At 44.1% G+C, this 27,492-nt stretch overlaps 1 protein-coding gene across 1 annotated transcript in view; it reads right to left on the bottom strand.

Moving 5' to 3' along the window:
• EXOC4 (exocyst complex component 4) overlaps positions 1-27,492 on the bottom strand; it is a 390,836-nt gene that overhangs the window by 106,536 nt on the left and 256,808 nt on the right. The window contains exon 11 of the mRNA XM_013946956.2: positions 6,477-6,696. Coding sequence (XP_013802410.1) covers positions 6,477-6,696 — 220 coding nt within the window. The remainder of the gene's footprint in view (positions 1-6,476; positions 6,697-27,492) is intronic.

The raw sequence follows: 27,492 nt of genomic DNA, 5'->3' as shown, positions 1-27,492 counted from the left end.
GCAGCCAAATGAAGATTTATGAGGACAATATTACTGGTGAAGGTGGCCTGTCTGGGCTGTTTGGCCATTTAACATAATCAATCAATCAATCATTCGAAAAGATTTGGAACGAATGAAGCAGACGGTGCACAGAATTCCTCTACTTGCCCTCGAAAAAACATACTAACTCAGGAGCAAAAGAGATGAAGTAAAAATCCTCCCAGCTCAATGGCTGCTGCACCTACGGAGCCAGGATTAATCAAGCAGCTGCACGGGGACTCGCAGTGACACAGGCAGGACCTGCTAGTGAGATGTTGACCTTGAAGGCCAAGAAGACGGCGACAGCTTTTGGGATTTCTCTCTTTTTTGACAAGCCATCTCCACTGTGCGAGAACTGGAGAACGCTTCTCCTTCCACTTTGGTTAGAGTCCCACCTATCAGACTAATGGCCAGGAAAAAACAGGAGAGACAGAAGATTCAGAGAGGCAAAGCAGTCCTCTCTTCGTGCTCATCCCAGGGTAGCCTCGGAGGCTTAATGCCAGTTCTACTCCCTAACAAAACTGATCCCACTGGTTTCACGGTGGCAGCCTGGTCATTTGTCTCCCCCTTGATTGCTGGCTGCTCTTCCTACGTGGACCAAAAACCGAAGATGCCTTTGATAGCTGGTAAAGTCAAATATGTTTCAAAAAAGGCAGCTCTCCGAAGATCAGATTGACAGAGCGCTAACGCGGTTCAGTCCCTGTCAGCAGATGTGTCATAAACCATTACTTCTCGCCTGCTTGTCCACCAAGGGTTCCTGCTGCAGAAAGATCAAAACAGACAGCTGCCGATCCACACCCTCCAACACTCCCTGAAAATGCAAAGTTTGACCCCATTCCCAGCGGGGTTTTCAGGACAGCAGCAGCTCAGCAAGCTGCGTTTTTCCAACCTGAAGCAGCCGGTTAAAAAGTACGTTCAGAGCAATGGTCAACGTTTTAACTCAAACTCAAAGCTTGAGACTGGAAATAGAGGCAGCTGCTGCAGACTGGGCCATCACCTTTAAAAGCCCAGTACGTGCAACCTTTAGCAAGCAAAACTAATGATACGAATTCACCTTGAAGTATTCGTTCTTGGACCCTGGAAACTGTGTTGGTTGCTGCACTACAAAGACACAGATTTAGAGAGAAAGCCGCGTTAGAAAGGCAGTCTTTGAATAGCAAGTTTTACCAATTAAATTACATTTTCACTTTGTCACTTGATAAATATGGATGACAATATTGACCTTCTTGAAAACATTTAAGATCTACTGATGAAAAAGGACAATGTAATTGCTAAGAGAGACAAGATTGGGTGATATCTTTTTTATTAACTGGTCCATTTTTTCCATAATATCTTTTTATTAGACTCATTGATACAATCCCTCCATGCACACTTTCATGTCTAGTACTGTCAAGACCATTGTGGCTAGACTGACCCTAATAGCACAAAAGAGGGAGATATCTAAGAGCACTGGAATAATTTAAACCAGAGATCAAACTTAACCTTAAGTAGGAGTATTAAGGGTGTGATCACTTGATTAGTATATGTGCTTCACATCTAATGTGCTTTACATAGATGCACCGGTTGTACGCTACGCAGTTCCATAAATAAAAATAATATATGATTTAAATGAAAACTCTTGGTCTGTTCTATAGATCATAAACGTGAAATAATGAGGGACAGTGGCCAAAAGCTGGGCCTTGGGAGGTTCAGATCAGACCTAGGAAAAACCTTTTCAGTCTCTGGAGAACCTCCATGTCTGGAAGTTTTCAAGGCTCAGCTAGACAAAGCCACAGATGCCCTGATCTAGCATTAACCATAGTTTGGTTCTGGGTTGGAGGTTCAGTTAGATGAGACCAACCTCCGTAGGTCCCTTTCAACCAACATTATTACGGTTCTATGATACTGGAACGTAAATATTCAAAAAATGGTTATTAAAAACCTGGAAATAATGGTAATCCACCAGTTCAGAAGTCCAAACCTAATCTGGGCTGGTATGGGCCAAAAATTATGCTCATACGACAGATACTTGGTGAGACGAACAAGTTGTTGGTGGCAGGCAGGACCCTGATCAAAGATATTTTGAGGCCAACTCTCAGTGCCTCAACCCTCCTCAATCAGGAGTTAGGCAATTACATTTCCCTGTGGGGTTACTTCTAACAGAGTACACTTTAGGTAGATTATCTGTGATTTTACCAACTCACAAAGACACTGCTTACCTGGAAGAGAGATTCCAACATGCTCCAGGTAGAAGGCACGGAGCTAAGATTAGCATGGTGTTGAGCTTTGGATAAGAAAGGACAGGGAATATTATCCTGGATTTAGTGCTGAGAAAACAGGGGTTATATGGATTCTGGCCGGCTCCAATGCAAGACTGCACCTACCTATATGAAAGACATAGCCAGTGACTGCAGAGATTAACAGGCCACAGAGACTGAGCTCGCTTCTCAGTCTTGCAACTGTTTCCTTCGGGTCAAACATGAGACACATCGGTGGGATGGTTTGTGGAACCTGTCTTTGCTTTTCCACTTCTGAAGAGGAAGAAAACAATTCTGCCTGCAAGGCAAACTGTTCCACTATGTCCTTACGCAACTTAAAGCCATCTCCTATCTAGGCTTTACCGAAGGTGCATGTAAAACTTGATTTTTAAAATAAATTGAAGCACTGCCATAACAGTTTGCCTACAGCTAGCAATTGTTTTTATATAACTTACAACTCCACGATCAGCCTCAGTGGAGGACTTGGAGATCTGCGGATGACTTACACGGGAGCTTCATAAAAGCTTCCGCAAAAGGCAGTAACCGCACTAAACATCACCCCCAGAGCAAGAATGGTCTACAGAAATAGTTAACGGGGTACGGAGATCCAGACGCCCGGGGAAAGATAATTTTGTCTCTCGTTTCAAAACGAAAACTAGGATTCAGGACTGCCGGGTTCAGCCGGAAACGCCGCCGCTGATTCAGTTAGTCGGTCTTAACCTCTCGACATTTCAGCTCTCCCACTTGTACGACGGAAACAAATAGGCCACACAGAGACGAAAACATCTGCAAAGCACTTAATATTGTTCCAGACACCGTGCCTTTGCAACATGCCTGAAATACAGGGACTGGAGCCACAGGTGCTCCCTCAGAAAGTCACACTTGTCTCTGAATGGGAAAAATTCAATTGATCAGCTATGCCTGTACCTTCATAGATTTTGACCACTGGAAGCCAGCCTGAAAAGACAGCCAATTTGTTTGCACCAATAAAAAATAAAATCCACTTGCTATCAAAGCATGCACCCACTGCAACCGGCGGGCCATCTACACGCCACTCGCTGTGACCATTCTTTTTTTTTTAATACACAGTAATCTGGCAGGCAGAAAACATGGCAAGGCCACCAGTAACGTTTCCTTGGAAAGTCGCAAGCGAGCGACTTAGCGCGCGGGGTGATCAGTGCAGGCACCAGGGTAATTAGCTCAAGCAAGCCATTATCCCGCAGCCAGCTGCACCTTCAGACTTGAGAATGACTTTTTAGTGAGATTTGCAGCCACCGGAGCTTTGTCAGAAAGCTATCGTGCCCGTCGTCTACCCAATTCTGCTATAACGACCAACGGTTGCAGAAGTGCTTTAAAGGAAAGCTCCATGCTGCTGCAGCGCTCTCTTTGAAAGAGCAAAGCACGAAGCACTTTGGGTTGGAGAGAGACCGGCAACGCGCTCTCAAGGCCAACAGTAGTGGTGACCGGCGAGCAGAAAGATTTATCACCTTGACATCAACTGTACCAGCACAGGCTATAAGGAGCTGTCAAGCTGCCTGTAGACTAATTTAGTATTGATTTAAACAATTACAGCATAAAGTTTAGCACGGAATAATTTTGAAACAAATTAGTTGCATGCTTATTCAGTCACCATTAAAGGGAAGGGATTTACAATATTTTACATTTAAGGACAGAAGAATGGAAAATAAGACCTTCATCCTAGTTAAATGTAATATTTACAATGAGCCACTGCAACTTTTTTTTTTGCACAATCTTTACAGAAGTGGCTGATTCATCTGTAAGGATATGATGGCAGCAGGTGCTAGAAAATCTCTTATCTATAAGCTAATTCACTTCAAACATGTGCTGATAGTTATCAAAAAGCTACTGTTAGCAGCCTGCGCAGGGGGAGCTGATAAACACTCGAGCCGTGTTCGAGCCACGGCTCCGGCTCCTTTGGCAGAAGTCTCAGAAAGATCTGCAGGACGGAAAGGACTGGGGCGGCCGAACCACGAGCCCCTCCACGAATGAGGCAAGGCAGCAAAAAGTAACACGGCGCCGGGAGAGAGGTGCAAGAATCACTCACACTACGCTATATTTTCACTGCACCCATGCTATGACTAGGGTGAAGATTTCAGGCTCCAGCACTGCCAGTACAGAAATAGCCTCTTTTTTTTTTTTTAATGTAAAATCAATAGAATTATTTTAGGGAGCTATTTGGATGACTTGGTTCAAAGAAGCAGCAATTTTTCTTCTCTTTCACAAAATTACCCTTCTATAATGTCGGGAACAGGCAGACCTTCTGACCATGTACATTTTGACCAAGAATAATTCCAGTTCAGAATGATTTCCATCCATCATGAGAAAGAAATTACAGGAACCGGACAAGAAAACTCCAAGCCATTCTGTCTCTTCAATCCCAAATGAACTTTAAGAAAATGTATTGATATAAAAAAATTTTCATGGCTGCAAATGAAGCAACCACCTACACAAATACATTATCTTGTTAAGATTCCAATTTTGCAAGGGTAAAAGCTTCAATGGTCCTGATCCAAAGCTTTTGTGTTAATGTTACCATAAAGTATTTCCAGCTCTCAACAAGGTCAGGTGTCTGGGCAGACTGATTTCAGGTTCTTCCCCATCCATTTTAATTCTCACAAGAGCAAACAGAAGAAAGACAAACTATACAAAATACAACACAGAATATACCCATTCTTCTTCTAGGTGTCTCAAAATGAACTTGGGGTAGCACCTTCAATGGAGTCCTCAAAACATGAATAAGTAGAATTTTGCCTTCTGTCATAACTCATAGTTTCAACCTTCAGCTACTTTTCCTGCTTTGGAAGCCAGAACTGCCCTAAAATTTATTTTTTCTACCTTGTTCTGAAAGACAAGTCTTGGAGGACTTCTATGGCTGTAGCAAATTTGGCCTGCTTCTTATCACTTAGGCTCTTGCAATAGCGAGGAACTACTAGTACTAGAGATAACTGCAGAATGAGTGTGTATTAGGTAAATTCTTCAGCAGTGCAGCTGCTTTCTGCTGTGCTCCTGCCACCCCAGCTCAGCCAATGCACTGGAGTTCTTGATCTACAAAACTCCTTCTGCTCTCATTAATGGTGCCTTCAATACTCTGTTGATGTTTCATGACCACTTCTGCAGCATTTCTGCCATCATATCTTACACCTGCTCCAGGTGTTTCCCTTTTCCAAGGGAAAAAAAGATCAAATACCATCAAATACGCCTTCATCTCACGAGAGGGCTCAACATGAGACACCCAGAAATAAGTTGTTCTTGTGGAAATGCCCTGTTCTCATCTTCTGTTGGGCATGCTCAGTGAACATTAAGGCTGAAACAAGTTTCATGCTGGTGATTATTTGTAATACACTGTATTCCTCCACTTCTCAGTTTGGCAGTAGAGTTTGGGAGAAGGCTGTTAAAGCTACACTTTTATATCTGATGTGAAGATGGTAGTTCAGAGATGCTGCGCTGCTGCAAAACATCGTTTTAACTTGTGGAGATCTTCTAAACCATCTAAAGAACCTGTGTCTCCTGCTCTAAGGATTTTCCCCTGGAATCTAATTTTGCTTTGCCTGTCAAAGAACCATCCCATACCCACAGCACTCGAACAGGCACAGCGTTAGTAACCATTTATACATGCAAAAATCCAAGTGACTTCTTTGAAATAATAACCATTATTATTATATACATATATTTTACAGATATAAACTAATAAAGAAATAGAAAGTGAAGTATAAATCTTGGGAGATGCACATTATTTCCATTACAAATATTTATTCACCCTTGAGGGTGAATACACCCCTGAGGGTAAAACATTTTATAGATGCGAGGGAATAATTTAAAAGGTTAAAAGACCCTGACTCATATCACGGCACGGGTTGGTTCATTCCTTTCAGTCCCATGCAACAAATACGACACCAGAAGTTTCTTTGAGGCTTCCATACTGTTCTGTTACACACGTATTTTACGATTAGAAATATGCTTATTCCTATTATCACTAGTCCACATTACAGCTTACAACAACGGAAGCTGTTCCAATAAGAGACTTCTACATGCGTACACTGAGATCAGTAGAGAAAAGACTGTACTAGAAGCAAACATCGGAATAAATCATAGTTACAGACTCTATGGGGACAAATCCTGGAGGTCCCAATCAGATATACAGCTCAGTTGTGGACAGACAGACAGCAAGGGAAGGTTGCCAGCAGTTTGCTCAGCTCTTACCTGCAAAAGAGGCCGCTGCACACCTAGGATCTTCATGGTATCTGCATTAGCCAGTATTTTCAGCGGATCAGATGCCTTCGTGACTCCTTCTATCTCTTTATTGATCTCAGCCAGGACCTGATTGAGGAAAATGTTCTTGATGTACATGGTGAGGAACTCGCGGAGTGGACACTGTTTGCTTGGGCCAAGCTCCATGGCGTGCTCTATCTCTTGGATAAATCTGGAACACAGAAAAGGGAAGAATCCTATGTAGTTAAAGGCTGCAGTTGCTCTAAACATGTTGGTGTTGCATTTGTAGTTCCTACGCGTCAAAGCCAAGCCCCAACAGCGACCAACCCTGCATGACCCGAGGCGTGAAGAGCAGAAAAGGCCTTTAAAATGGCCTTTAAAAAAATATAAAATGCCAACAGCAGGTGAGACAAAGGCTCGACTGCTGGAGGAAGAGAACAGTCAATTACAGAAGACAAACACAGGGAGGTGCTAAGAATCCACAGTCCGGGCACGATTCCTGCATTATCTGTCCAAATATCACTACGTCCTATCTGAGACACACTGGAGAGATCTGACTTCTTTCAAACAGAACCCCCACAAAAAAAGCAGGATGCTGGAAGTCATTTTGAAAAGGCAAACTTCCTTTTGGGGTTGCTCACTCAATTCCCATAGGTGGGTTCCCCATCTCTAAAATGAATAGCTGTATATTGTACCTAGAAGTCTGGAGAAGTCACTAAATAAAGTGATGCATGCGTGTTATGTTGATGGCATACTGCATTATGTATGCTCATATTATATTTTTATTACGCTTTATTGTTTTATACTATGATCCCATTCCTGCATATGCAGAACAGGATGCTGATTCTCGGAATATTTTAACACAAAATGTTTGCCATCTCCTCCTGCAAAATATCTTTATTTTAGTAATGCCATCTGCTTACCAGACAGGAGTTTCTTCTAGAAACTACCTCACTATTTCTTTAACTTATATCTGAGGCAACAATGTTGGCTTTGCTTTCAAATTTGTATACATTTGAAAAACTAGGAATTCAGTATCAGGAATTATAATGGCCTGAGATATTCTGGCCAAAAAGGGAGAAAATGAGTACGGCGTTTACGTTGTCTTCTTCACCACTGCATGTGAGTGCCTCAGAATTTTTAATATTTTATTTAACCTGGCTGGGCTGGGAGTGTTTTTATCCTTGCTTTGCAGATTAGGAGTGGAAGCAAGTGTTTGAACCTGGATCTCTCAATATACATGGCAAAACCTTCCGCACCCCTGAAAGCCACTTCTTTCTCACTGGGAAAGATTTTTTGCAATTGAGACATTTCTAACAGCTTCAGCGCCATTAGCATTTATTAGAGATGCCGTAGCACTAACCATGTTCCCAAACACTTCAACGAGGTCTGCTTAATTGCCCATAATTTTCTACCTCCACGTTCGGCACTTCAGAAGAGGAAGCTTCCCTTCAGAGGACTGACTGAGGAGCCCTGCCAATTCTAGTAGCATGATTTCTTTCCAATCTAAACAATTTGCTCCCTAAAGCCTCTGCGGTGTTGACTTCATCAGTCTCGAACGATACATTGGGGCCGACGCGGTTATCGCTTCTGCGGGGAGACCCACTCGCAGAAAGTCTGAAAGCTGCCTCTCCAAAGAGAGATGCCGCATGGAGAGAAGGGCAAAAGATGGCAGTTTTACTCCCCGGCTTTCACAGATTGATACCGTGAACAGGCTTTATCAACCAGGGAAACTGCAGAGTCATCCAGGAGGAGAGCAGAACGAATGCCACCGAGCTTATCTCTGAAATAATAGACCTAATGTCATCAGCTTCTGCAGAGTGACAACCGCTGATGTCCTTACGGGAATGCTGTCAAGGTTGATGGGACCACATTCAGCTGTGACTTACTGCATCTTTTTATGTCTCCCAATAAATTTGCAATATTCTGTACTCTGTAAGTTTACTTATCCAGCACTTCTGATCTGCAGAACACGTTTAAAAAAAAAAAAAGTGAATTAACTCTTACAATACCTGCAGTACGTAGCCAAACACCATTATACCTCTGTCAGATGGGAACAGCGCGGCAGAGTGATTTGAATTTGAAACAGGCTTTGTCAGTGAAGGGGACAACTCATGCTTTTAAAAATTAAGCACATGCTTAAAAATGGCTAAGCCAACATACGTGACCTAAAACTTGCGTTAGAAGAATGGCCACAGACGAGTAACAAACTAGAGTTTCCTGCTGGTGAGACATCTCTGAAGGCATCAGAGCTGCCGATCTGGGGTAACTTCTTATCCTGCAATAGCTTGATGGTATTTCTAAATGTTTGCCACACTAGCGACTAAATTGCTTGCACAAGGCCATAGAAAAGGTCAGTGTTAGAGAGAGGTATAATCAAGAAATTTTGACTCCCAGTACCTGCCATTAATCACCATCTCAGATCTCTTCTGAAGACCTGTGCCTTAATCTCCAGCAGGCTTTATCTTCATTAGAGAACTGAATCATGGTGGTTGACATGTTCTAATAGGATTTAATTTCTTGGCATAAACAAGACAACAGGCTCATTTAATACTGGTAAGGATCAAGAGTGTATCCTTATTTTATTTGATACAAACCATAAAGTAATCACAGATTATGTGAAAGCTGTTAGACAGCAATGACTCCGGGAGAGGGGATTTTATGAGTGCTCAGCAACGCTTGTGATAAAGAACAAATGGTCAAGAGCTTAGGAAAGCAGATTTAAACTTGATATCAGGAGAAAGTTATTAAGAATGAAACTGTGCAAGGCATGGAGTACAGGATATGGATGAGAGAGAGACCTTAAGTTTGAATGTTCAAGGATAGCCCGATTAAATAATGGTAACGAAAGACAGTCAATTTCTGAAGTCTCCATTTAATCAAAAGATCTCTACCAAAGGAAATGGAAGTCCTGTTTGAGGAAAGGAAAAGAAAAACTTAGTACGGACCTCAAAACACTTCTTACAGGGAATGGCCCTGCAAGTTCAGAAATTTGATACTCTAAAGGTACAACTACATTATCAATGGGGACAGCCTAAAGGAGGAGGGCTGGGGTTCAATTTGCTGTGATCTGTCGTGGCTCGAAGGTGACTGGTCCTCACCACATCTTTATGAGCAATGACCACTCCTAAGTGCACACTGTGCATGTGTGGAGGAACTAACTGCTGGCTGTCCATAAATCTGCTCTGCAAGTGGGGTCCTTGAGATAGTGCAGCCAGCGTGGAGCTCCAGCCTTCATTCCACCAACCCCTCTGAACATCACTGGGGTGCCCGAGCAAATATTGCAAGACCTGAAATATAGATGCTAGGCAAATTTTCACCAAAAAGAACCCTTCTAGCACATTACTTTGCAATAATGGTGCACCCTACGCATTCTATATTGGCAGGATTATTCAGAATGCCATCGGAAAAGATTACTCTAATGGAAAACACAGTAATCGTATACATTTATTATAAGGATTAAAGATGCAAAGTCAAACACAAGTTTGGAAAAGCAAGAATTGAAATCGCTTGCATCACCTTAATTTGGCCTAGTGTGCCTGATGTTATGATATAGCCTTAAATCACACAGTGATGCACTATTGCTCTCATCAGCAGATCCTTCTGTTCTCCTAGGAACAGGATGGTCACTGCTCGGACAGCCAGTGCCAGCTGCGTAGTAGTGTACAGACGTGGAACTTGGCAGTGCTCTGCCACCTGAACAAAGCAACATGTAGCCATAGAAAACTGTTGTCCTCTGTGTGAACGACTGTGACATGGAACGAGACACTTCTGCCAGAAGTCCCACAGCTGATTGCACCACTCACAAACCTCAGCCTTCTTGCCTCTCATTTCCTCATATGACTTCTGTTTCTGTGAATTTGGCCACCAGTTACCCTGTTCTCCTTGGCTGCCCATCCCAGTTGTTCTTCCCAGGCTTCTCCTCTCTTCTTAGCACTTAAATCAGACCTCAGCCTCCACCAGGCAGGTATGTGAGCCCAAAAAAGGACTGCAGGGTGAGGCAGACCTTGGCTCAGAAACCAGGACCTCTGCACAATCCTTGTCCTTAGCTCAGTCCTGCTGAAGTGTGGGCAGAATCACGTCCATCAGGCAACTTCTGCTGCTACAAACTAAAGCCTCTTATGAGCACGTGAGAAGTGCATTTCTTCAGAGATGTATACGTATGTTTATTTACTTAAATTTCAAATAACTAACCTATTCAGACATAATCCAGTCTTTCTAAGGGGAAAAAAAGGTTTAACAGTCTGTCTAAAAAAATTCTGAGAGTACTTTCCAAAAATGTTCCCATTTTACTCATATAAGCCATCCATGCAACTATTAAGATGTCAAAAAAGCAATCTGACCTGTGACTATCCTAGATATCAACATTTACGTCTGTATGCAAAACAGGCGTACATGATAAGACATCACATTTTGGTCAATGATCCACCTATAAAAAATGCATAAAAATAAAAGTATTGACAACTTTTTAGCATTTTAATAAAGCAGCACACCAAGGGAGGTAAATCTGCACACATGCCGCACATATGACTCTTCAAATGGGCTTTTGGACATACATGCACATGCATAAATCCAAATTACGAAGAAAAAAAAGTTACGATAGTGAAAAGCTGTGTCGCTGAACCATTTTATCCCCTACTATTTTCTTTTTACTCTCCAAAGAGTGAAATTCAAGATACAGCTCACTGTAAAAACCAGCCATAAAGAAGGCCTTGGAGGAACAGTTTTGATTCACATTCCATTCGCTTCGATTATTCTACTAGAAAAAGAACCGTTCAGTTGTAATTTACTAGTGGTTTCTGAAATAGTATCAACAACCTCATTTAAAATCATCTCTCACCGGCACATGAAAGCTGAAGAAAAACCCATAAAGGTTAACACACTGTGGGGTGTATTCTCCAAATGTGTGAGAATGAGTCACATGGCACTTTCAGGAGAGAAAATTCCCCTAAAGCTTAGCAATTACACTTATTTAACATAACCACTATAGCTGTCCACCTGCAAAATGCTGAGATGCTTTCTCTGAATAAAAATGCAAAGCAAGGTGTGCCACCAGACTTTCGATAACGGTCACTGTCGATAGCCAGGGGAATTGTCCGAACGCCTAAAAAGGCTAGAGGATACCACTGCTCCTAAGGACACTTCTACAAAAAGTCTGACCAGGATGGAGTTCCTGAAGACAGCAGGTGGGAGAAAATAGAAATCTGCATCTTATATTGAATTCAGAACCTGCATTTTCAAAGTGGTGCACAATTTTTAACTTGTTTTATCTTCCTGTGAAAGCATTCGAGGTGATTTGTGGCTACAATTAAGCATTCCCCTTAGACAGAAAAGCACTTTCGGTGAAACGAAGTATCTTTTTGTAAATGACAGTCATTTGGATTAAAAAAGAAAAAAAAAAAAAGGCAAGCTATTTCAGAAAATTTAATTCATTCTAACTCACAACTTAATTGCCTATGAGGACTGTCTTACCTAGGCTGAGAGTGTATAATAAAAACCATAAAACCTAAAAAAGCTACATGGATTGATTTAGAAACCTACAAATCTCAACCTCCCTAGGTTTTCTTGTCTTCTCGTTATAAGATCTCTTAGAAAATATCATTAAAAGAAACTGAAGACATGTCATTGAAAGTGCATAACATCAACTGCTCCTTTTTTTTAATGATGATATTACTAGCATCTGAAATTCCCTCCTCAAACAAATGAATGGCAGGAAAAAAATAAAATATTCCAAAATCTTATTAAGAGATTTTTGCAGATGTTCAGCCTAAATTTACATTTCAGCTCGTTTCATTTTTGTATGATCCTAAGCTGTTCTTTTCCCCTCTTAGTGATTAAAACTTCAAGTTGCCAGAAGTAACATTTTGGTGAGCTTACACATAGTAAGGAAATACTAAGAAAATATCAGAAATCCTTTGAATTGGATCCCCGTTATGGACAGAGTGGCAAATTGCAAACTAGCTGCTTAGACTCAAGGCAGCTAACCAGAGGGAAGACACCCAACGCTCTAGGTTCTTGAAGGTCTGAAGACACATTCAAGCTCAGATAGATACCTAGAAGACCCCGGGTTGTCCACTTTTGGTGTAGGAAGCCCACATACCCAAACACAATGCGTTGCAGGAGAGGGTCGGTAGAAGGGACAGTCAAAGGCTATGGTCTTCTGCCCAACTCTTTGATAACTAGCAAGGCGCAGCTCTGACGTCCATGTTTACTGCAGCTGTAACAACGTGGCCAGGCATCGAGGTGATTTCAATAGCTATGTCCAACCAAACTGATGCTGTGGATGCTTTTCTCATGGCTGGCTTGCTCTTAAGCAGCTATTTCAGTTATGGTTCCCATAATGATCTGGTTGGACTAAGTTGGACTAAGTTGGACTAAGTTGGACTAAGTTGGACTAAGTTGGACTAAGTTGGACTAAGTTGGACTAAGTTGGACTAAGTTGGACTAAGTTGGACTAAGTTGGAACAAAATCTATTACTGATCCATTCCACAGACTATTCCATCCTCTCCTTTCTTCTTCCCTGCCAAAGTGAGATATACTGATGCTCCCGTGGTGCCAAAAGGTACTGATTATTACACATGTATACCATACAGTAAACACAACTAAATTAAAACATCCACTGCAGCACGCTGGTCTTCAGTGACAAACAATCTCTGGTCTATCAGGTAGCTACTAAAGTAACAGAACGCACAGTATTTTAGCATAAAACTTTGACCACAGGGAGTTATTTTGGTTACATTATCAGTTACCCCAGAATTGATATTTCCCGGAGGAGCGTGCTGCTGATAAATATCTCGGCTGTATACAGGATAATAGAGCGGCTTCCGTAAGAAGTCAGTCTCAAGGCAGCTGCGTGCAGGGGACAACAGCAGAAATGAAGGTTTAAGCTCTTCTCTAGGTGACCCAAAACATGGCTAAAATAATAATCATATATATTTAAATTACGTATTTTAAAAAGTATAGACAGCGATGAGATGCTCAACGGAGATTTAGCTATGCTAGCTGTATTTAAAATCTGACCAGCTTCCCTTCAGGCAAAAAACATCAACTTCCTCCTATTTTAAAATATACTGTAGAAAACAGCCAGGAAGGTAAGATCTAAGAAAAATGACAAGCATTAACTGAGAACATCAACTTTTGGGCACTTTTTGCCAAAATATCAAGGTTTCAGCTTAACGCAGCTTCCTGGTAGCACTTGCTGGAGCAGATGCTCAGGGCACCATGATACATGGTGGACTCTGAAGGGCTGTTTTAGGCAAATTGTCAGATCACCCTGTCAACAACAGTCACTTCAGACCTTTACCTATACAAGCAGAAACCCCTCGTCCAAAAAAACCCCCTTCATTGATGTGAGACAGCTGTTTTGGGTAGTTTAAAGGCTTCTGGGTATGGCCCCATAGAGCTGACAGCTTTGGCACCGGCATACGAGAGAGAGTTCAGAACTCTTATTTTATTTTACTTTTTAAGCAGTGGTTAAATAATCATGTGCTTTAAAGAATCTCTTTCTCTCTGTGCTCTAGTTGCTCATCCAGGAGATCAAGGTAAATAATCTTTCTTTTCCATGCAGGTGTAATATAAGAATAAATACGCCATTGCTTTGGAGTTACTCTGATTCTGTTCCGGACAACACACACACACACACACACACACACACACACACACAAAGAAATTACAATTTAACAAGCAGCTTGCACCAAAACCATTCCCTGTTTAGGGCTCATCTAACGCCCGAAGAACACTACTTTCCGAGTTAGCACCAATATTTCAGGACAGAATAAGTGCAATTTCTACAGATGTCTCCAGAGGGAAACATTGGCTAGCATTTGGACCACAAGGTGTAGAGCCAGAATTACTTAGACCTAAGGCTTCGAAATGGCTAGAAATGCATCTCTTTTGCCTGAGCAAAGGGTGGCGTGCAAAACCGCCTTCATTTGCTGTCAGGGTGAAAAGAAATGTACGGCCAGGGCAGAAGCAGCTGAAGCTCCAAGCTTTGCTATTGCGGGATGCATCCAGGTCCCAGCAGCCTCCAAAAATCTTGGTTAACAATTGCCGGCACAAGTGAAAACGTCTTTCCGCTGCATTTCATCCGAGCGGCAGCAGCCCGGGGGACCTGCTGGAAAGCCTCTTCCTCGCGTCCTATTTTCACCTTGTCGAGAGGTAGATCTCATTACAGGAGCAATGACTTCCTCAGCGGAGCCCGCACAACGTATTTAATGGATTGCAAACATTAGCGAGACCCAACCCGATAAAAAGTTCCTGGCGAGGCCGTTTGACCGACAGCCGGCTCTCCCACTATCTATCCACTAATATCTTGCGAGGGCACGAGCAGGCTTCAGGAGGCAGCTGCATTTCCATCGCGCTCGGGAGCTGCAGCTTGTATCCGGAGGCGCTTTTTCCAAAGGCGGTAAGTCTACGTGAGGAACAGCCTGGCGTTTTGCGAGCCTCTCTGAGAAATTTAGTTTCAAAAGGAACAAACCGGCATAACTCAAAGCCATTACGGGGAAATGAAAGCTGTGAAATGGATATAAACATCACAGTCCTGGGCAAAACACAGGGAAATATACTGTACAGGGCTACATTAGATCACTTAGAAATGGAAACTCGGTAGGAAGTCCAGTGTCACGAGCCAGATCTGGAGCCTGAGGACATTAGCTTCATTGGCACTACTGCAAGTGCTTGCCACCATAGTCAAAGACCGGTTTATCGACCTGCACATTTACAGCAGTGAAAATCTAACTATTCCTTTTCTATCTCTACACACTGTCCTTGCAAGGATGTTATTTCCCCTTCTGCAGATGAAACAAGGCAATCATTGGTGCCACAGGTCTGAATGTGGCATCTGTAGATCTGGAAAACCCAAGAGCAGCTCCCTCCAAGAGCAAATGCAATACAGCTGCTCGTCTTTCAAGCACAAGAGGATGAGTAACTCGAGTGCAAGACCCATTAGTTCATTCTTTGATGGAGATGGACCTGAAACGAGAATCACGAGTGCAACCAGAGCCAGAGCTGCAGAGCTGAGCCGCAGCAGCAGCCAGCACCGGCCAAGGTTTCGGGGGCTTGGCCCCGCTCCCCGGTGGCACCAGCCGGTACCTCGGACATCACCCAACGCAGCTTGTCCCATTTAGACCAAGCATCCCGCTGTGTACAAAATCTCCTTCTGTTTGCTTGGTATGGAGAGACGATCCCAGATGTTGAGTTACGGCTTCTTAGGTGAAACCTGGTATGGGGTTGCATGTGCCCTTTACCTCTTTGCCAACTGCAAGTACCACATGAACCATGCGCTACTTGGCATGCAGAAAGGGCTAGGAACAGGCGGTTGGTAGGCAATAACTAAGTTATAGTAGCTCGGTTGTTGCAAACATATGCCGAGATAGGGGATTCACTGTCCGACCCCTCCTTACCTCACCCTGTGCTGATGCAGATGCCCCTCTATCCTCTCTCCATCGTGTTTTCCCACCGCGCTGCCTCTCTGCCATGACTCCTTAAAAAGTGCCCAGTAATAACTACTTAAGAAGCGATCAGTAATACTTGTCTAATTTGCTTAGCACTGCATCATTTTTTATTACCCAGGCAGAACGCCTGCTTGACGTTTTATCATTCTCAATAACCAGCAAGCAAGAACCCTAACTTGATGAAACGCAAGGGGCACAGCTGAATTGTGGCACGACACTCAGCACCAACCCAAAAAACACCCCAAAGGAGCACGTTTTAAGAAACAAGAGTTAGGAAAGCAGTGCTTAGTATCAAACATGGAGCAAAGATGACGACTCTCCAGCCTTCCACAACCAAAACATGCTGTTATTTGGCCTCCTCATTTCCTTCTCAACTCCCCCTCTATGAAAATACTGGAGGGACCCGGGGCTTTGGAGATATTTATTTATCCTAGGAGTAGTACATCTCAGAGAAAGCCATAAACCCACACCTTCTCTCCAAGAGCACCTCGGTGGGAAGAGAAAAATTGTGGCTTCAGTACATTAGCACAGCATGGGCCGTAAAAGCAAGTCTGTGGCTCCCCACGAGAGCAGCCCTGTGGACTCTGCCTGTCACCCCCCAAAACACATGAATTAACTTTCACCTAGCTTCCTCCGTTTATTCGTGAAGGTCTTTCAGATCAGACCTAAAAAAAAAATTAGAGCTTTCTTCAGATCCTAAAGACCATACCGCGCATTTCCTAATGGATGGGTTTTTATCACATAGCACCAAGGCAAAACTTCATTCGACGTCAACATTGGGCAGCATTATCTGTTTGCTTGCCTCCCCTTGGCCATGTTTTGGTGGGACATGTGTGCCCCTGTCCGTGCAGCTCTGCAGAGCAGCTTCTTGTATCAACCAGACGTGTGCAGCAGCTTTTGTGAGGCCAGGGCCCCTTCTGCTCAGCCCACCTGCTGTGGACCGCTAGCTACGGCATGAGTGATGCCGGTCCTCCGAGTTCATTTTGAGAACAAATATAAAGCAGCTTTATTCCCCATATGCAGCAAATCTCTTCTTCAGCCTTTTAAGCAGATGAACGTCCTTCACAGTGCAAGGCAGGGAGGCAGGAGACCTGTGCTCAGGTGGCTTTGTCTCCTTCTAGTTTGCTGAAGGACTTTGTTTCAGCATAAAGAGCCTCTGTTTCCCTGGTAGTGGAACGGGAGCAGAGCAATGCGCTTGCAGGGGTGCAATGAAGAGTAAGCAACGTTTGCAAAAGAGAGCCCCAAGAGTGCAGAAAGAAACGGTATTAACATGCCAACAAACTGCAAGAAAACGGCACTCTGCACCTCAAACTCATGGGACAGTAAAGAGCAGCGATGCACGGCTCCGTCGCCCCCAGACCTCACCTTCAACCTTAAACACGGCTTTGATGATCTACTCCTTTAGCAGTTGTCACTGAAGAAAAATATATTTCCTGTGATTTTAAGTTTACACTGAACCAGAGCAAGGCTCTGGGCAAACGCCGCTGCTCTTCCGAGAGGGCACTGCCAAATCTCTGTGCTCCAGTCCCTGCAACCATAAGCTTCCAGCCCAACTCGACTGAGGCCGAGCAAAGCCTGCCAGCTGCCTCCACGTTATAAGATTGCTTCATTGATGGAGATGATAATCCAAAATGACCACTGAACTAAATTACCCGCTGTCGATCCATTTGTAATTTAAATCCAATCCTGCAGAAGCCAGAAGATAAATGTACTCACCATGGTCAATCAATCTCCCTCTCTATAGAAGTTGTGCAGCGTATTTATTTTACGTGAACCCGGGGCATGGGAATGCTTAAAGGCATTGGCTCATGTTCGGAGCTGGGCAGAAACAGTCAGACACGGGCAATCCCACCGCTGCTCTGGTTTTAACTCACAGTACGAACAACGCTTAGCTTTCCACGGCAATACAACAGGTCGCATGATTTCACTACTACCGACCAGTTTGGAGCTCTATAAGGTAGAAAATACAGACAGCTTTGCTTAAAAGGCGTTATCATTTTAAACAAACTTGACAGTCAATTCTGAACAAATTCCTCCTTGCCTCACAGAAATATTGGGAGGTTTCCTTAAACGCATATAAAACACTTCAGCATCACGCAGGAACAAAGATGCTAACAGAACCACAACATACAGCTGGCTTATTAGACAAAGTGATTGGAAATAGGAAGCTCGCTAACTTTAACTTTCCATATTATTAAATCTTATTTCTTTTAATGTCTCATCACATTCACTTTGTTGACCATCTCTCAAATGTGGTGATAAAAGAAAAAAAACAACACAGAAATCCGCATCCTCTTCCAAACACAACAGCCTTTTAAAAATTAACTTCTTATTTGTATTATTTTTAAATCTGATCTGGTGGCACATTCTTCGTGCTCAAACCCCACAGCTCTCAATCTGGTCCCTGTAAAAAGTAACATATGCTGACTATAAATCTTTAAAATGGCTCTATTAATAGAGTAGCTGTGGTGACAGCTTTATAAATGGGCACCATCTTTATGCAAACTGTTTTATTAGATTGCATTATAATGATTTGTAATAAGAACGCAAGGATGGATTTGGAGCGGATGGAAACTAGGAAAAACTCCAGGCAGCCAGGGGTTTCAGAGAGCATGAATTGTGTGTGGCAGATTGCGCGCGCTTGCAACAACACACGCCACCAGATTAGCTTTGCTACAGTCTTCTGCTCCTCTGCCTGCTTTTTCCAATCAGATAGCAAACAGTCTAATAACTGGCTTTGTGTCCGTCAAGCCAGTTACTTCCGATTTGGGATGTGCTGACACACCACTAAATAAGCAGGCAGATGGCACGATCCTTCACCATCATCCAACCGCCCGAGTAGCTGCCAGCGTGCGTAACAGGGGTGCAGCCCAGCAGTTAAATCAGGTGGTCCTCCAAAAACTCGTCGGGGCAAATGAAAAGCCCAATCCAAAAGATCACAACTTTGGTTTCCACCCGGGACACCCCAGGAGATCTGATGCCTCATGAAGCTGCTGCCTCCAAGGGGTCTCAGGGCTAGATTTAAGACTGCCCGCTACAGACACCTAACTTGGCCACCACAACCGCGGTGGCACCTCCAGTCAAAAGACTGATGAGCGGGTCAGGCTGTCCGCTATCTCACACCTGGCTCTCCATATAGCCAACCTGGAGAAATGGCCAGGAGGCCCAGTTCACCACCCACTGCAGAATGGTTACAGCCCACAGCCCTCTATCTTTCCCCGTATTTGAGAATCCTGGTTTCATGGACAGCCTTGGTCTCTTTGCATGCCTCCAGCACTGCCCCATCCATACCAGAATGTACCATCACCCAGGAGATCTGTGGCAGAGTAGTGACTTCCTATACACCAGTGAATGTCCTACCCAGTGGCTCATCCCTTAACCTTCCTTGGCACATTTTAATACTGAACCCAGTCCCGACAAAGATTTGGTCTTGAAACACATCAGATGGAGAAGATGAACAGCCATATGCGACTAAGGTAACTGCACCTGTAAATTGCTACGTCCTGAGAAGAGGTAGATTTTGATAGTGAGTAAATTGACGTTTTCTGTCTAGTAACCAAAGTGGAGGAAAAGAAACGCAAAGAGAAGGTAGACAGAAAGGGAAGTTATAAATACAACAGGACCCATTTGCAAACAAACCTAACTCAAAGAAACTCTGTCATTAAATGAAGAACAAAACAGATCCCTAGATCATTCCCATATATCTTATGGCCTAGCTTGAGAATCCAGATAGGACAACATTTGAGTAATCAAGAAAGCTGTTCTGCGGTCCAGGAGGAGCCAGATTCCCTGGTGATGAAAACTTGATTCCACAAAATATTAAGGTAAATAAAATAGGCGAGTCTTGTAAATAAGGAAACTGTGGCAAAGTGTAGCCGATAGCTGAACACGTGGGAACAGGCTGCATGCATACAATAGGTCCAGAAACAAGATCATAAAAGACTTCCCAAGCAGACCTCGGAAACATGCAGACCACCAAAAAGTCTGATCTGTTAATGACAGAATCAGAGAGGGCCAGAGAGTCCATGCTGGAATGACTTGGGCTCCTCTTCCGCTTTCTTCGTCACCAAGGATAACAACTCCCTCGGTAGCTTGAAAAGGACCTAGAAACTCGCTGCCATCTCATTATGAATAACAATGTCCCGAGGGCACCAGGACTCAAAAACACGCGGCTGCAGCCAACAGAGGGGCGGCTGCACTAGGAGGCAAGCATTAGTGTGCTGAGCCACTTCAAGCAGGCAATTTTACAGCTCTTTAATGAGGATAACAATTTTATGGCCTTGGTTTGAGGAAAAACACAGTCATTAAGCACAACACCATCTTTTCTAAATTGTTTTGTTCCTTACTGATTAAGGAGTATCTGTATTCTGCAGTATGCCCATCTTTGCCTATTCTTTCCTTCTTCTGCGGACAAACGCTATGAGCCTGGGGCCACATCAAAATTCGGAACAACTGAGTAAATAAATACGAAGCCTCCCCTGAAGGCTTGCTGTTATCGGCCTGCTGAAATGAATACCTGTTGCTCTGCAAAGTGAATTGAGAGGCAGGGAAAGACGTCAGTTTGGCAGCCTTAGAGAGAGAATTAACATATTGCCCCACAAAGAGATGTGCTGGCTCCTTCTGCGCACCTCCACCCTGACCTCCGAGGAGACCCCAGTTACTACGGCTAATTCAGCTCCTGACATTCATCAATTAAGGGATCAAACAAAGCCAAGCAACGATGATTTTCCTGCCTTGAGCGTGACTGACCTAAAGGAATCAGAACTGGATCCCTACGGATTTTCTCGCAGAGCGAGCTGATTTCAGATGCCGTTGAGCTGGGTTGGAGCTGTACTCTGTAGCCCCAATCATGCTGAAATTACGAGACAAGATTATCCACAACGCAAATTCCTCTAAGACACCCCGGTAAGCAAGCACACAAACAAATACTGGAGTGCAACCCCGGCACAACTACTTTACCTTCTCACCGGCCCCAGCCATGCACCACCACAGAGGAAGGCTCAGCATCTTGCCGAACCTGGCGCCAACCACAGCTACTTCCCCACCGCTGAGTTACAGCTATTTACACGGGAACACAAAGATCCTATATATAAATAGCAGCCAGCATAAACACATTGCACATTTGAGATCTAGATTACAAATCAAGCCAGGCTACGCTAAGCTACATGCAGTTCCACCCTAATCACGTTCATTAGGAAGTTGGCAGAGAAACTTAACTCAATTGGGGCCCACTAATATCGCTATTTGGGAAGGCAAGAAAAAGCGATCAAAGAACCAGCTGTGCTCCAGGCTCTAGTCATTAATAAGCACGCACCTTGTCTACAGAGCCAACGCTGCGGAAAAAGACGTGGTGCAAAGTTTGCCACGTGCCCTTGAAGATATTTACAGCAGTGAAATTGCAGCACAATTTCAGTAGCCACTGCTATTTCTCTGAAGGGCTGCGACAAGGCTCAGTGGGCTCATTTTATGAGAAATGCTTGCAGAACGTGTTTGCACAGAACAGAAAGAGCATCCAGAGCAAATACAGAGGAAAACCAGATATGTTTGACTTGCTTCCGATCATCCATCTCACCCAGCATCCAGGGGCTGGCCCAAGCTGGTAACTGATGGTTAGGAGGAAAATGGATTGGCATCCTAACAGCCCCGACCAACAAAGCCCTGGTGCTGGAGGCACTGCATTTTGGACAAATTATACCAGGTACCTTCATTAAAAATCTCATCCCTCTTCTCAGAAGAGCAAGGACACTTGCTTCAATGCCTTCCACAATTTATGATGCCAGGAATCACACTCTAACTAAATCAATTCCCTGCGTAGCTCCATTTGTGCACGGTATTTTGTTTTAGCCTCGATTTTAAAAAAATGGAAATGAGTAATTGCTGACAGATGATGTGTTGTACCCCAGACAGCTGCTTTCCGTCCACAGACAGAGTGATCCTTAGGAAAGGCACGTAATTTATTAGCCTAATAAAGTGAGTGAAGCTGTTGGAAAACACAGAATAAACATATATGGATTGTACCGCCACTGGGAAAACTACTTTCTAACCCTGGTAAACGTCATTTTATGTTCATATGGGGGAAGTTTTATTATCCTATAATTAGTTTCCACTGATAATAGGCAGTGCATGAGAAGCAGCAGTTGGTTCTATAAACATATAATTGTATAAGATGATGGTGTCAGAACAGCTTAAGGAACACCAAGACTCTTGATTACAGACTATCGGATTAAAAAGACCAACGCTTTAGAGCGGGACAAAATTACCTTTACGCCTGAACGCAGAAGGGCAGAACTGAACGCGGCGTATCGATTCAAAGCACTCTTCGCTGTGCTCCCAAATCAGGGCTGCGAGACACTGGTAAGACGCTACCGAGGTCGTACAGCCTTTCTGCACGCAACGCGGGACACCAACCGCATGGCCGTGCTGACGGCAGCTCCACGGATGACTCGGTTCTCCCGCTACCGTGAATGGATGTTGGCAGATGCACAGGTTAAATCACTTCTGGTGGCACGAGGCGATGTAAACTGTGCTTCCCTGCATCCGCAGGGCCTCCTGCGATGCTGTGAGAGGAGAGGCGAACCCTCCCCTGAGGCTGCAGGCAGGCAAGAGCAACGTTTCAGCAAGGATGGGACATCTCCCAGTTACGCCTCTATGGGAATTTCACTGATTAACGATAGGTTGATCCCAGCCAGTACTTCTCCACTTGAGACGGGATGGCAGCTTTCTGGTTTCTAATCTTCCCAGCTAGAAAGCGTATTGGTACGGGCCTGTGGGGTTACACTCAAAAATCTCGATATGGGCAAAAGGGACATAGCACACGCACAGCGCCAAGCAGCTGTTAACCTCCTTAAATCTTAGCAATTTATCAAAATACAGCAAAGACCTCTTATTAGCCCAGTTACAATAGTCTAATTAATAAAGAAAAGTCTCATTAATAATAGTAATAGCCTGAAATTTGTTACACATGAGAGCTTACTAATATCTACTCCTTTTTCCTGGCATGCTGCTCATCCCTCCAATGTCCTTCCTGATGCTATGGCTGATGGCTTTGGCCTTCCCAGGATGTGGAGGGAGGGAGTTTCCAAGGAAGCTGTCACCACCCTGAGGTCTTCACCAGGAGGAGTGTGATGTCCACGGTGGGGTTTCCTCCTCCCCACTCATGGGTCCACCTGGGGCTGTGTTCACCCCTCCTCTCCCCACTGCCGGCTCCCTTCTGCCCAGCCCCAGCTCCAGCGGGAGAGTTGCCCAGCGCCCAGCGCGGGTCACACCAGGGCTGTTGTTTGCCAGGCAGGGACTGCGCGGGGGCAGCCCTTGGCCCTGCGGGTGCTCCCGGCGCTGAGCTCAGGCCAGGCGGGCAGGAGGCCCTTGGCCACCAGACCCTGGTGACCACAGCGACAACCAGCTCTGGCCATGGCCAGCCTGGAGCAGCTGGAGACCCTGCGGTGTCGAGGCAGTGCAAAGCCCATGGCCTTTTACCAGCGATTGCAAAAAAAAAAAATCACATTTACTGGTCTACAAGGATGTTTCTGACAGCAATAAGGGCAGGCATCGGGTCTGAACTGTAAGTCACTACACAAATGAAGTCTCATGCTTGTGTTTTAAATTCCTGCAGGGCAGGACATATCTCAGAACGAGTCCAGGGAGCTTGGGGAGACGAAATAAGTGGAAGAAAATACTGAGAATCGTGAAGACATCATTCAGCAGAAGCCTTACAAAACACAGCTGCATTTTCCTGATAAAACATGCCGGCTACCGGCATTGTAAACTGCGCTCAGTCTCTTCACGTTCTTTTCTTGCAACTCGCACATTTTTTTCAATTATCAGAAACAGGTAAAATGGGTAAAAATGTGAGCACAACTAAAGGAAATCTAACAATGAAGATTCTACAAGTTCATGGAAAGGGTGGACGTTACAGCAGCTTTCTTTTGGATTTTTTCCACCAATTTTCTTTGCCTGTATTGTAAGAAGAGGAATAGGAATCGGGAGCCTAATGCTTACTCTAACTCAGCCAGCTCATGTGAATCATTTTAGCTCTCTCTATTTCATCTTTTTCTCCACAGAATAGTGTGAAAAGCGCTTGAAGGGTGTGAATAATACCTCAAGGGGGGGGGCTGCAAGATTCCTCCTTGTATGCTTGTAAAGAAATACATTTTCAGAGATCCGAGGTGTCACGTACAAGGCACCTTAAAGGAGCCCTACTTTCACAAAGTGCCTAAATCTTCCTTTTTGAGAATGAGGCTTTCTGGGCACTTGATGCAAAACACCATGAACCAGAATGTCCCAAACCACCATTCGCTTCTGAAAACATACGCTAAGGCACTCTGACAAGTGAAACCTTTCCATGGAAAGCTCTGACTGAAAAGACGGCATTTCTGTTTCGCCCCCCGCAGCCATAAGTCTCATCATTCTGCAAAAATATCCAGGAATTTACGCTTCCAGGAAAGGGAGCCAAATTATGAGCGCTGATGGTTGAAGGCTCCTGTTTGTCCCAGCAGAGCTGGAGAGATGAGAAACCTTCCTTACATTCCTGCGCCAGCACACATCATCTGTGACCCGAACAGAACACCTTCAGGTGAAGGCATAATTCAGGCTTCAAAACTATTTAGTCCACGGACCTCTCTGCTAATGGACCTCCATGGACTGCTCTTGCTTGGGGGCAGTTGTACTCTCAGAGATGCCTTCACCCAAGTCTTTCCTTTGTGCTTCTCAAATGTTGCCTTGATCAGACTCCTCCCCATCCATACTGGAAGGGGTATGTCATATTCCTAGAAGTCTTTCTTTCCAGTCCAGTAGTAATAACCAAACACACATGGCTGCTGTTGCTAGATTTAGCACAGTACAGAAGCCAAGGTGGGATTGCTCTCACTGCAGTGGAGCAGTATCACGTTTAAGAGCCGTGTTTGTGAAATGCTCTGTATTTAGCCAGATGGCCAAAGTTCCTCGTAACAAGCAAAGTCTTCCAGGATGTTCAGTGTCAGCACTGATTTAACACAAATGGTGTGTGACAGTCTGCTAGGGGCTGGTGGTGCTGGTTCTACAGGCAGTGGTTCCCACGCGCGCTACAGGAGACAGCAAAGAAGCAGCTGGAGCTGTGTTAGCAGCTGCGTGCAATGCTGGAGGAACGCTTCGACATTCATGCAAACACAGAAAGATGGGGAGAAGCGCTCTCCCTGCGTTAGTGAGACTCCAGAAATCTCAGAGGATCAAGGCTGCATCTACCTGTTCTCCTGACATGACTGGGGGAGCACAGTCCCCTGTGTTGCTTCCTGTCCTCCTACCCCATCGCTAAAACCACAGCTTCAAAGCAGGGCTCAGTTACCCACAACTTGTCTTGGAGTCACCTCGGATCTGCAGTGGCTCTGACGTGAAATGCTGACTGTAAAAAGCTTTAAATCAGGATTCTGTTCCTCATGATTTTTTTTTCTCCTGAAGAAAACCTCAAAGATGCTTTTTTTCCCCCCACTGATATGTGTTAAACAAGGCCAAGGCTGGTGGAAGAATCAGTCCTTGGGATGCTCCTTCTCACCATTCATTTCAGCTTGGTGGCACCACTACATTCAGTTCTGAAGAGGCAACGTGTCCATGCACTGAATTAGCTTTTCCCATCTAGAAATCTGAATGATGTTTCCCAAGCTGAACAGTTGGATGATTTTCTCCTTAGGACTTCATAAACTAGACAGATCCTACCAAAAGCACCACTCTCAGCCTCTGCTGTGAACCAGCACAAACCCAGACATGTGAGGGAAGCGTTGGCCAGCACTGAACTAGTTGGGTCACTCAGAGAACAACTGCAAGGGTTGCAGCATCTCTACCTTGATCTACTGTTACCAATCCCGCAATTTTCATAGGCAAAATAAGTGGGAGAATACACTTCTCCAGTCTGCCACATCTTCTACAGTCTCTCCTTCCTTGGACATTTATCATTGACAAATAGAACAGAAGCCACACCAAAAAATAACTCCATTCATTTCTTCCAGCCAGTACCAAAAAAAAATAAATATACATTTTATATATATATATATATATATATATATATATATATATATATATATATCAGGCATGGATAGTGATATCCTTTGTTTCTTAAATATTTATCTCAAAACAAATGCTGCTATTAGGTTTATTATGTACACAGCACCATAGCTGGATTTGACAGCTCTACAGACATACAACACGGCCTATCATAAACATTAAGGAATGAATCAGACTCAAATGAAATCAATCTAAAATTTGTAAGAATTAGAAAACAGGCTGTCTACATTTTTCATTTGCTTTCTTATTCAGAACGCTTCTTATTTTTCTGAATTGTCTCAGCCACATTTTCCAGCTGACTTCCATAGGCATCAAGACTAGGCAGCTACTTAAAAAACACAAAACCCCTAGCTCCCTCCCAAATATCTGACTGATGAGGCGGTGGCGTGACGCAAAAGCAGACGCAAAAAGACGTCAGCTGGCGTCTCCTTGGCAAGAACAAAACTCAGACCCATGCTGCTCACCGAAACACAGACCCTTGCTCTAGCCACCAGGCACAGTTCTTCCTGCAGGAACCTTTCCCAGATTTAAGGAATATTTTTTCCCTCTCCTCCCTCAATCTTGATTTTTTTTTTTTTTTTTAAAGGATAAATCATCCTCATCTTTCCAATCTTACTCCTAAGGTCACATGTAAAAATCTCACATTCTTCTTGCTACTCTTCTCCGCACTCTTTCCAGTTATTTCACTCTCTCCTTGGAGGGCTCCCCAACCTGGACACGGGTCTCCAGCTGTGACCTCATATCGCTGAACTCCCTCGTTTTGAGACGGCGTGGTATTGCTGGTTCACACACAGACTTTTTCTTTAATCCATATTTCCGATCTCACAAGATTATTTGTATTCTAAGCCCGTGCTCCAGCACGCACACAGTCCTGCCTGGGGCAGCAGGGTCCAATTCAAAGGACCTAAGTTCTCAGCGACCGTCAGTCCCCTGAATTTCCAAGTTTCCTCACATCGGATGTTTTTCTTAAGTGCCTGTGTCTTTGCCACGATGTACAGACAACCAGAATACAACAGAGCAGGATTTCCGTCCCGCTCCTAATAAGCTGATTATTCCTTTCTGATGAAAATAAGGACACCTCTATCTGTTTGTATCTTTGCAATTTCTGGCATTGCTTAGCTCCCAGGTTTCGTTTTTTTAAAACTAGAGTTACAAGGGATAATCTCCCCAGTGCATCCGCAGAGAGCATCTGATCTATAGTGGGGCATAAAATTGCTGCAGCACATGCTACATCTTAACTTAAATCTTTACTTAACACTATATGAAGCACGTTAAGATATCTTTCGATTTTCAATCTCCTTTCCCACAGGTTACCATTGCTTATCTGCCTATAAACTGCGGTGCTGCCTACAGATACTCTTCCTGCGCCTGGCCAGCGTGGCCCATCCTACCACCACGATGTGCATGCAGAGCTCATAACATCTCAGACTGCGGCATCTGCAGATGAAGCAGGCAAGAGGAGAGACACGCTTTAGAAAGAGAAGTGGCTGAGGGAGCAACAGTAACTGGAGAGAAAAAATACGCG

The sequence above is a fragment of the Apteryx mantelli genome, chromosome 1 (genome assembly GCF_036417845.1).
Source record: "Apteryx mantelli isolate bAptMan1 chromosome 1, bAptMan1.hap1, whole genome shotgun sequence".
NCBI classification, from domain to species: Eukaryota; Metazoa; Chordata; class Aves; order Apterygiformes; family Apterygidae; genus Apteryx; species Apteryx mantelli.
This window is presented reverse-complemented; position numbering and strand designations above follow the sequence as displayed.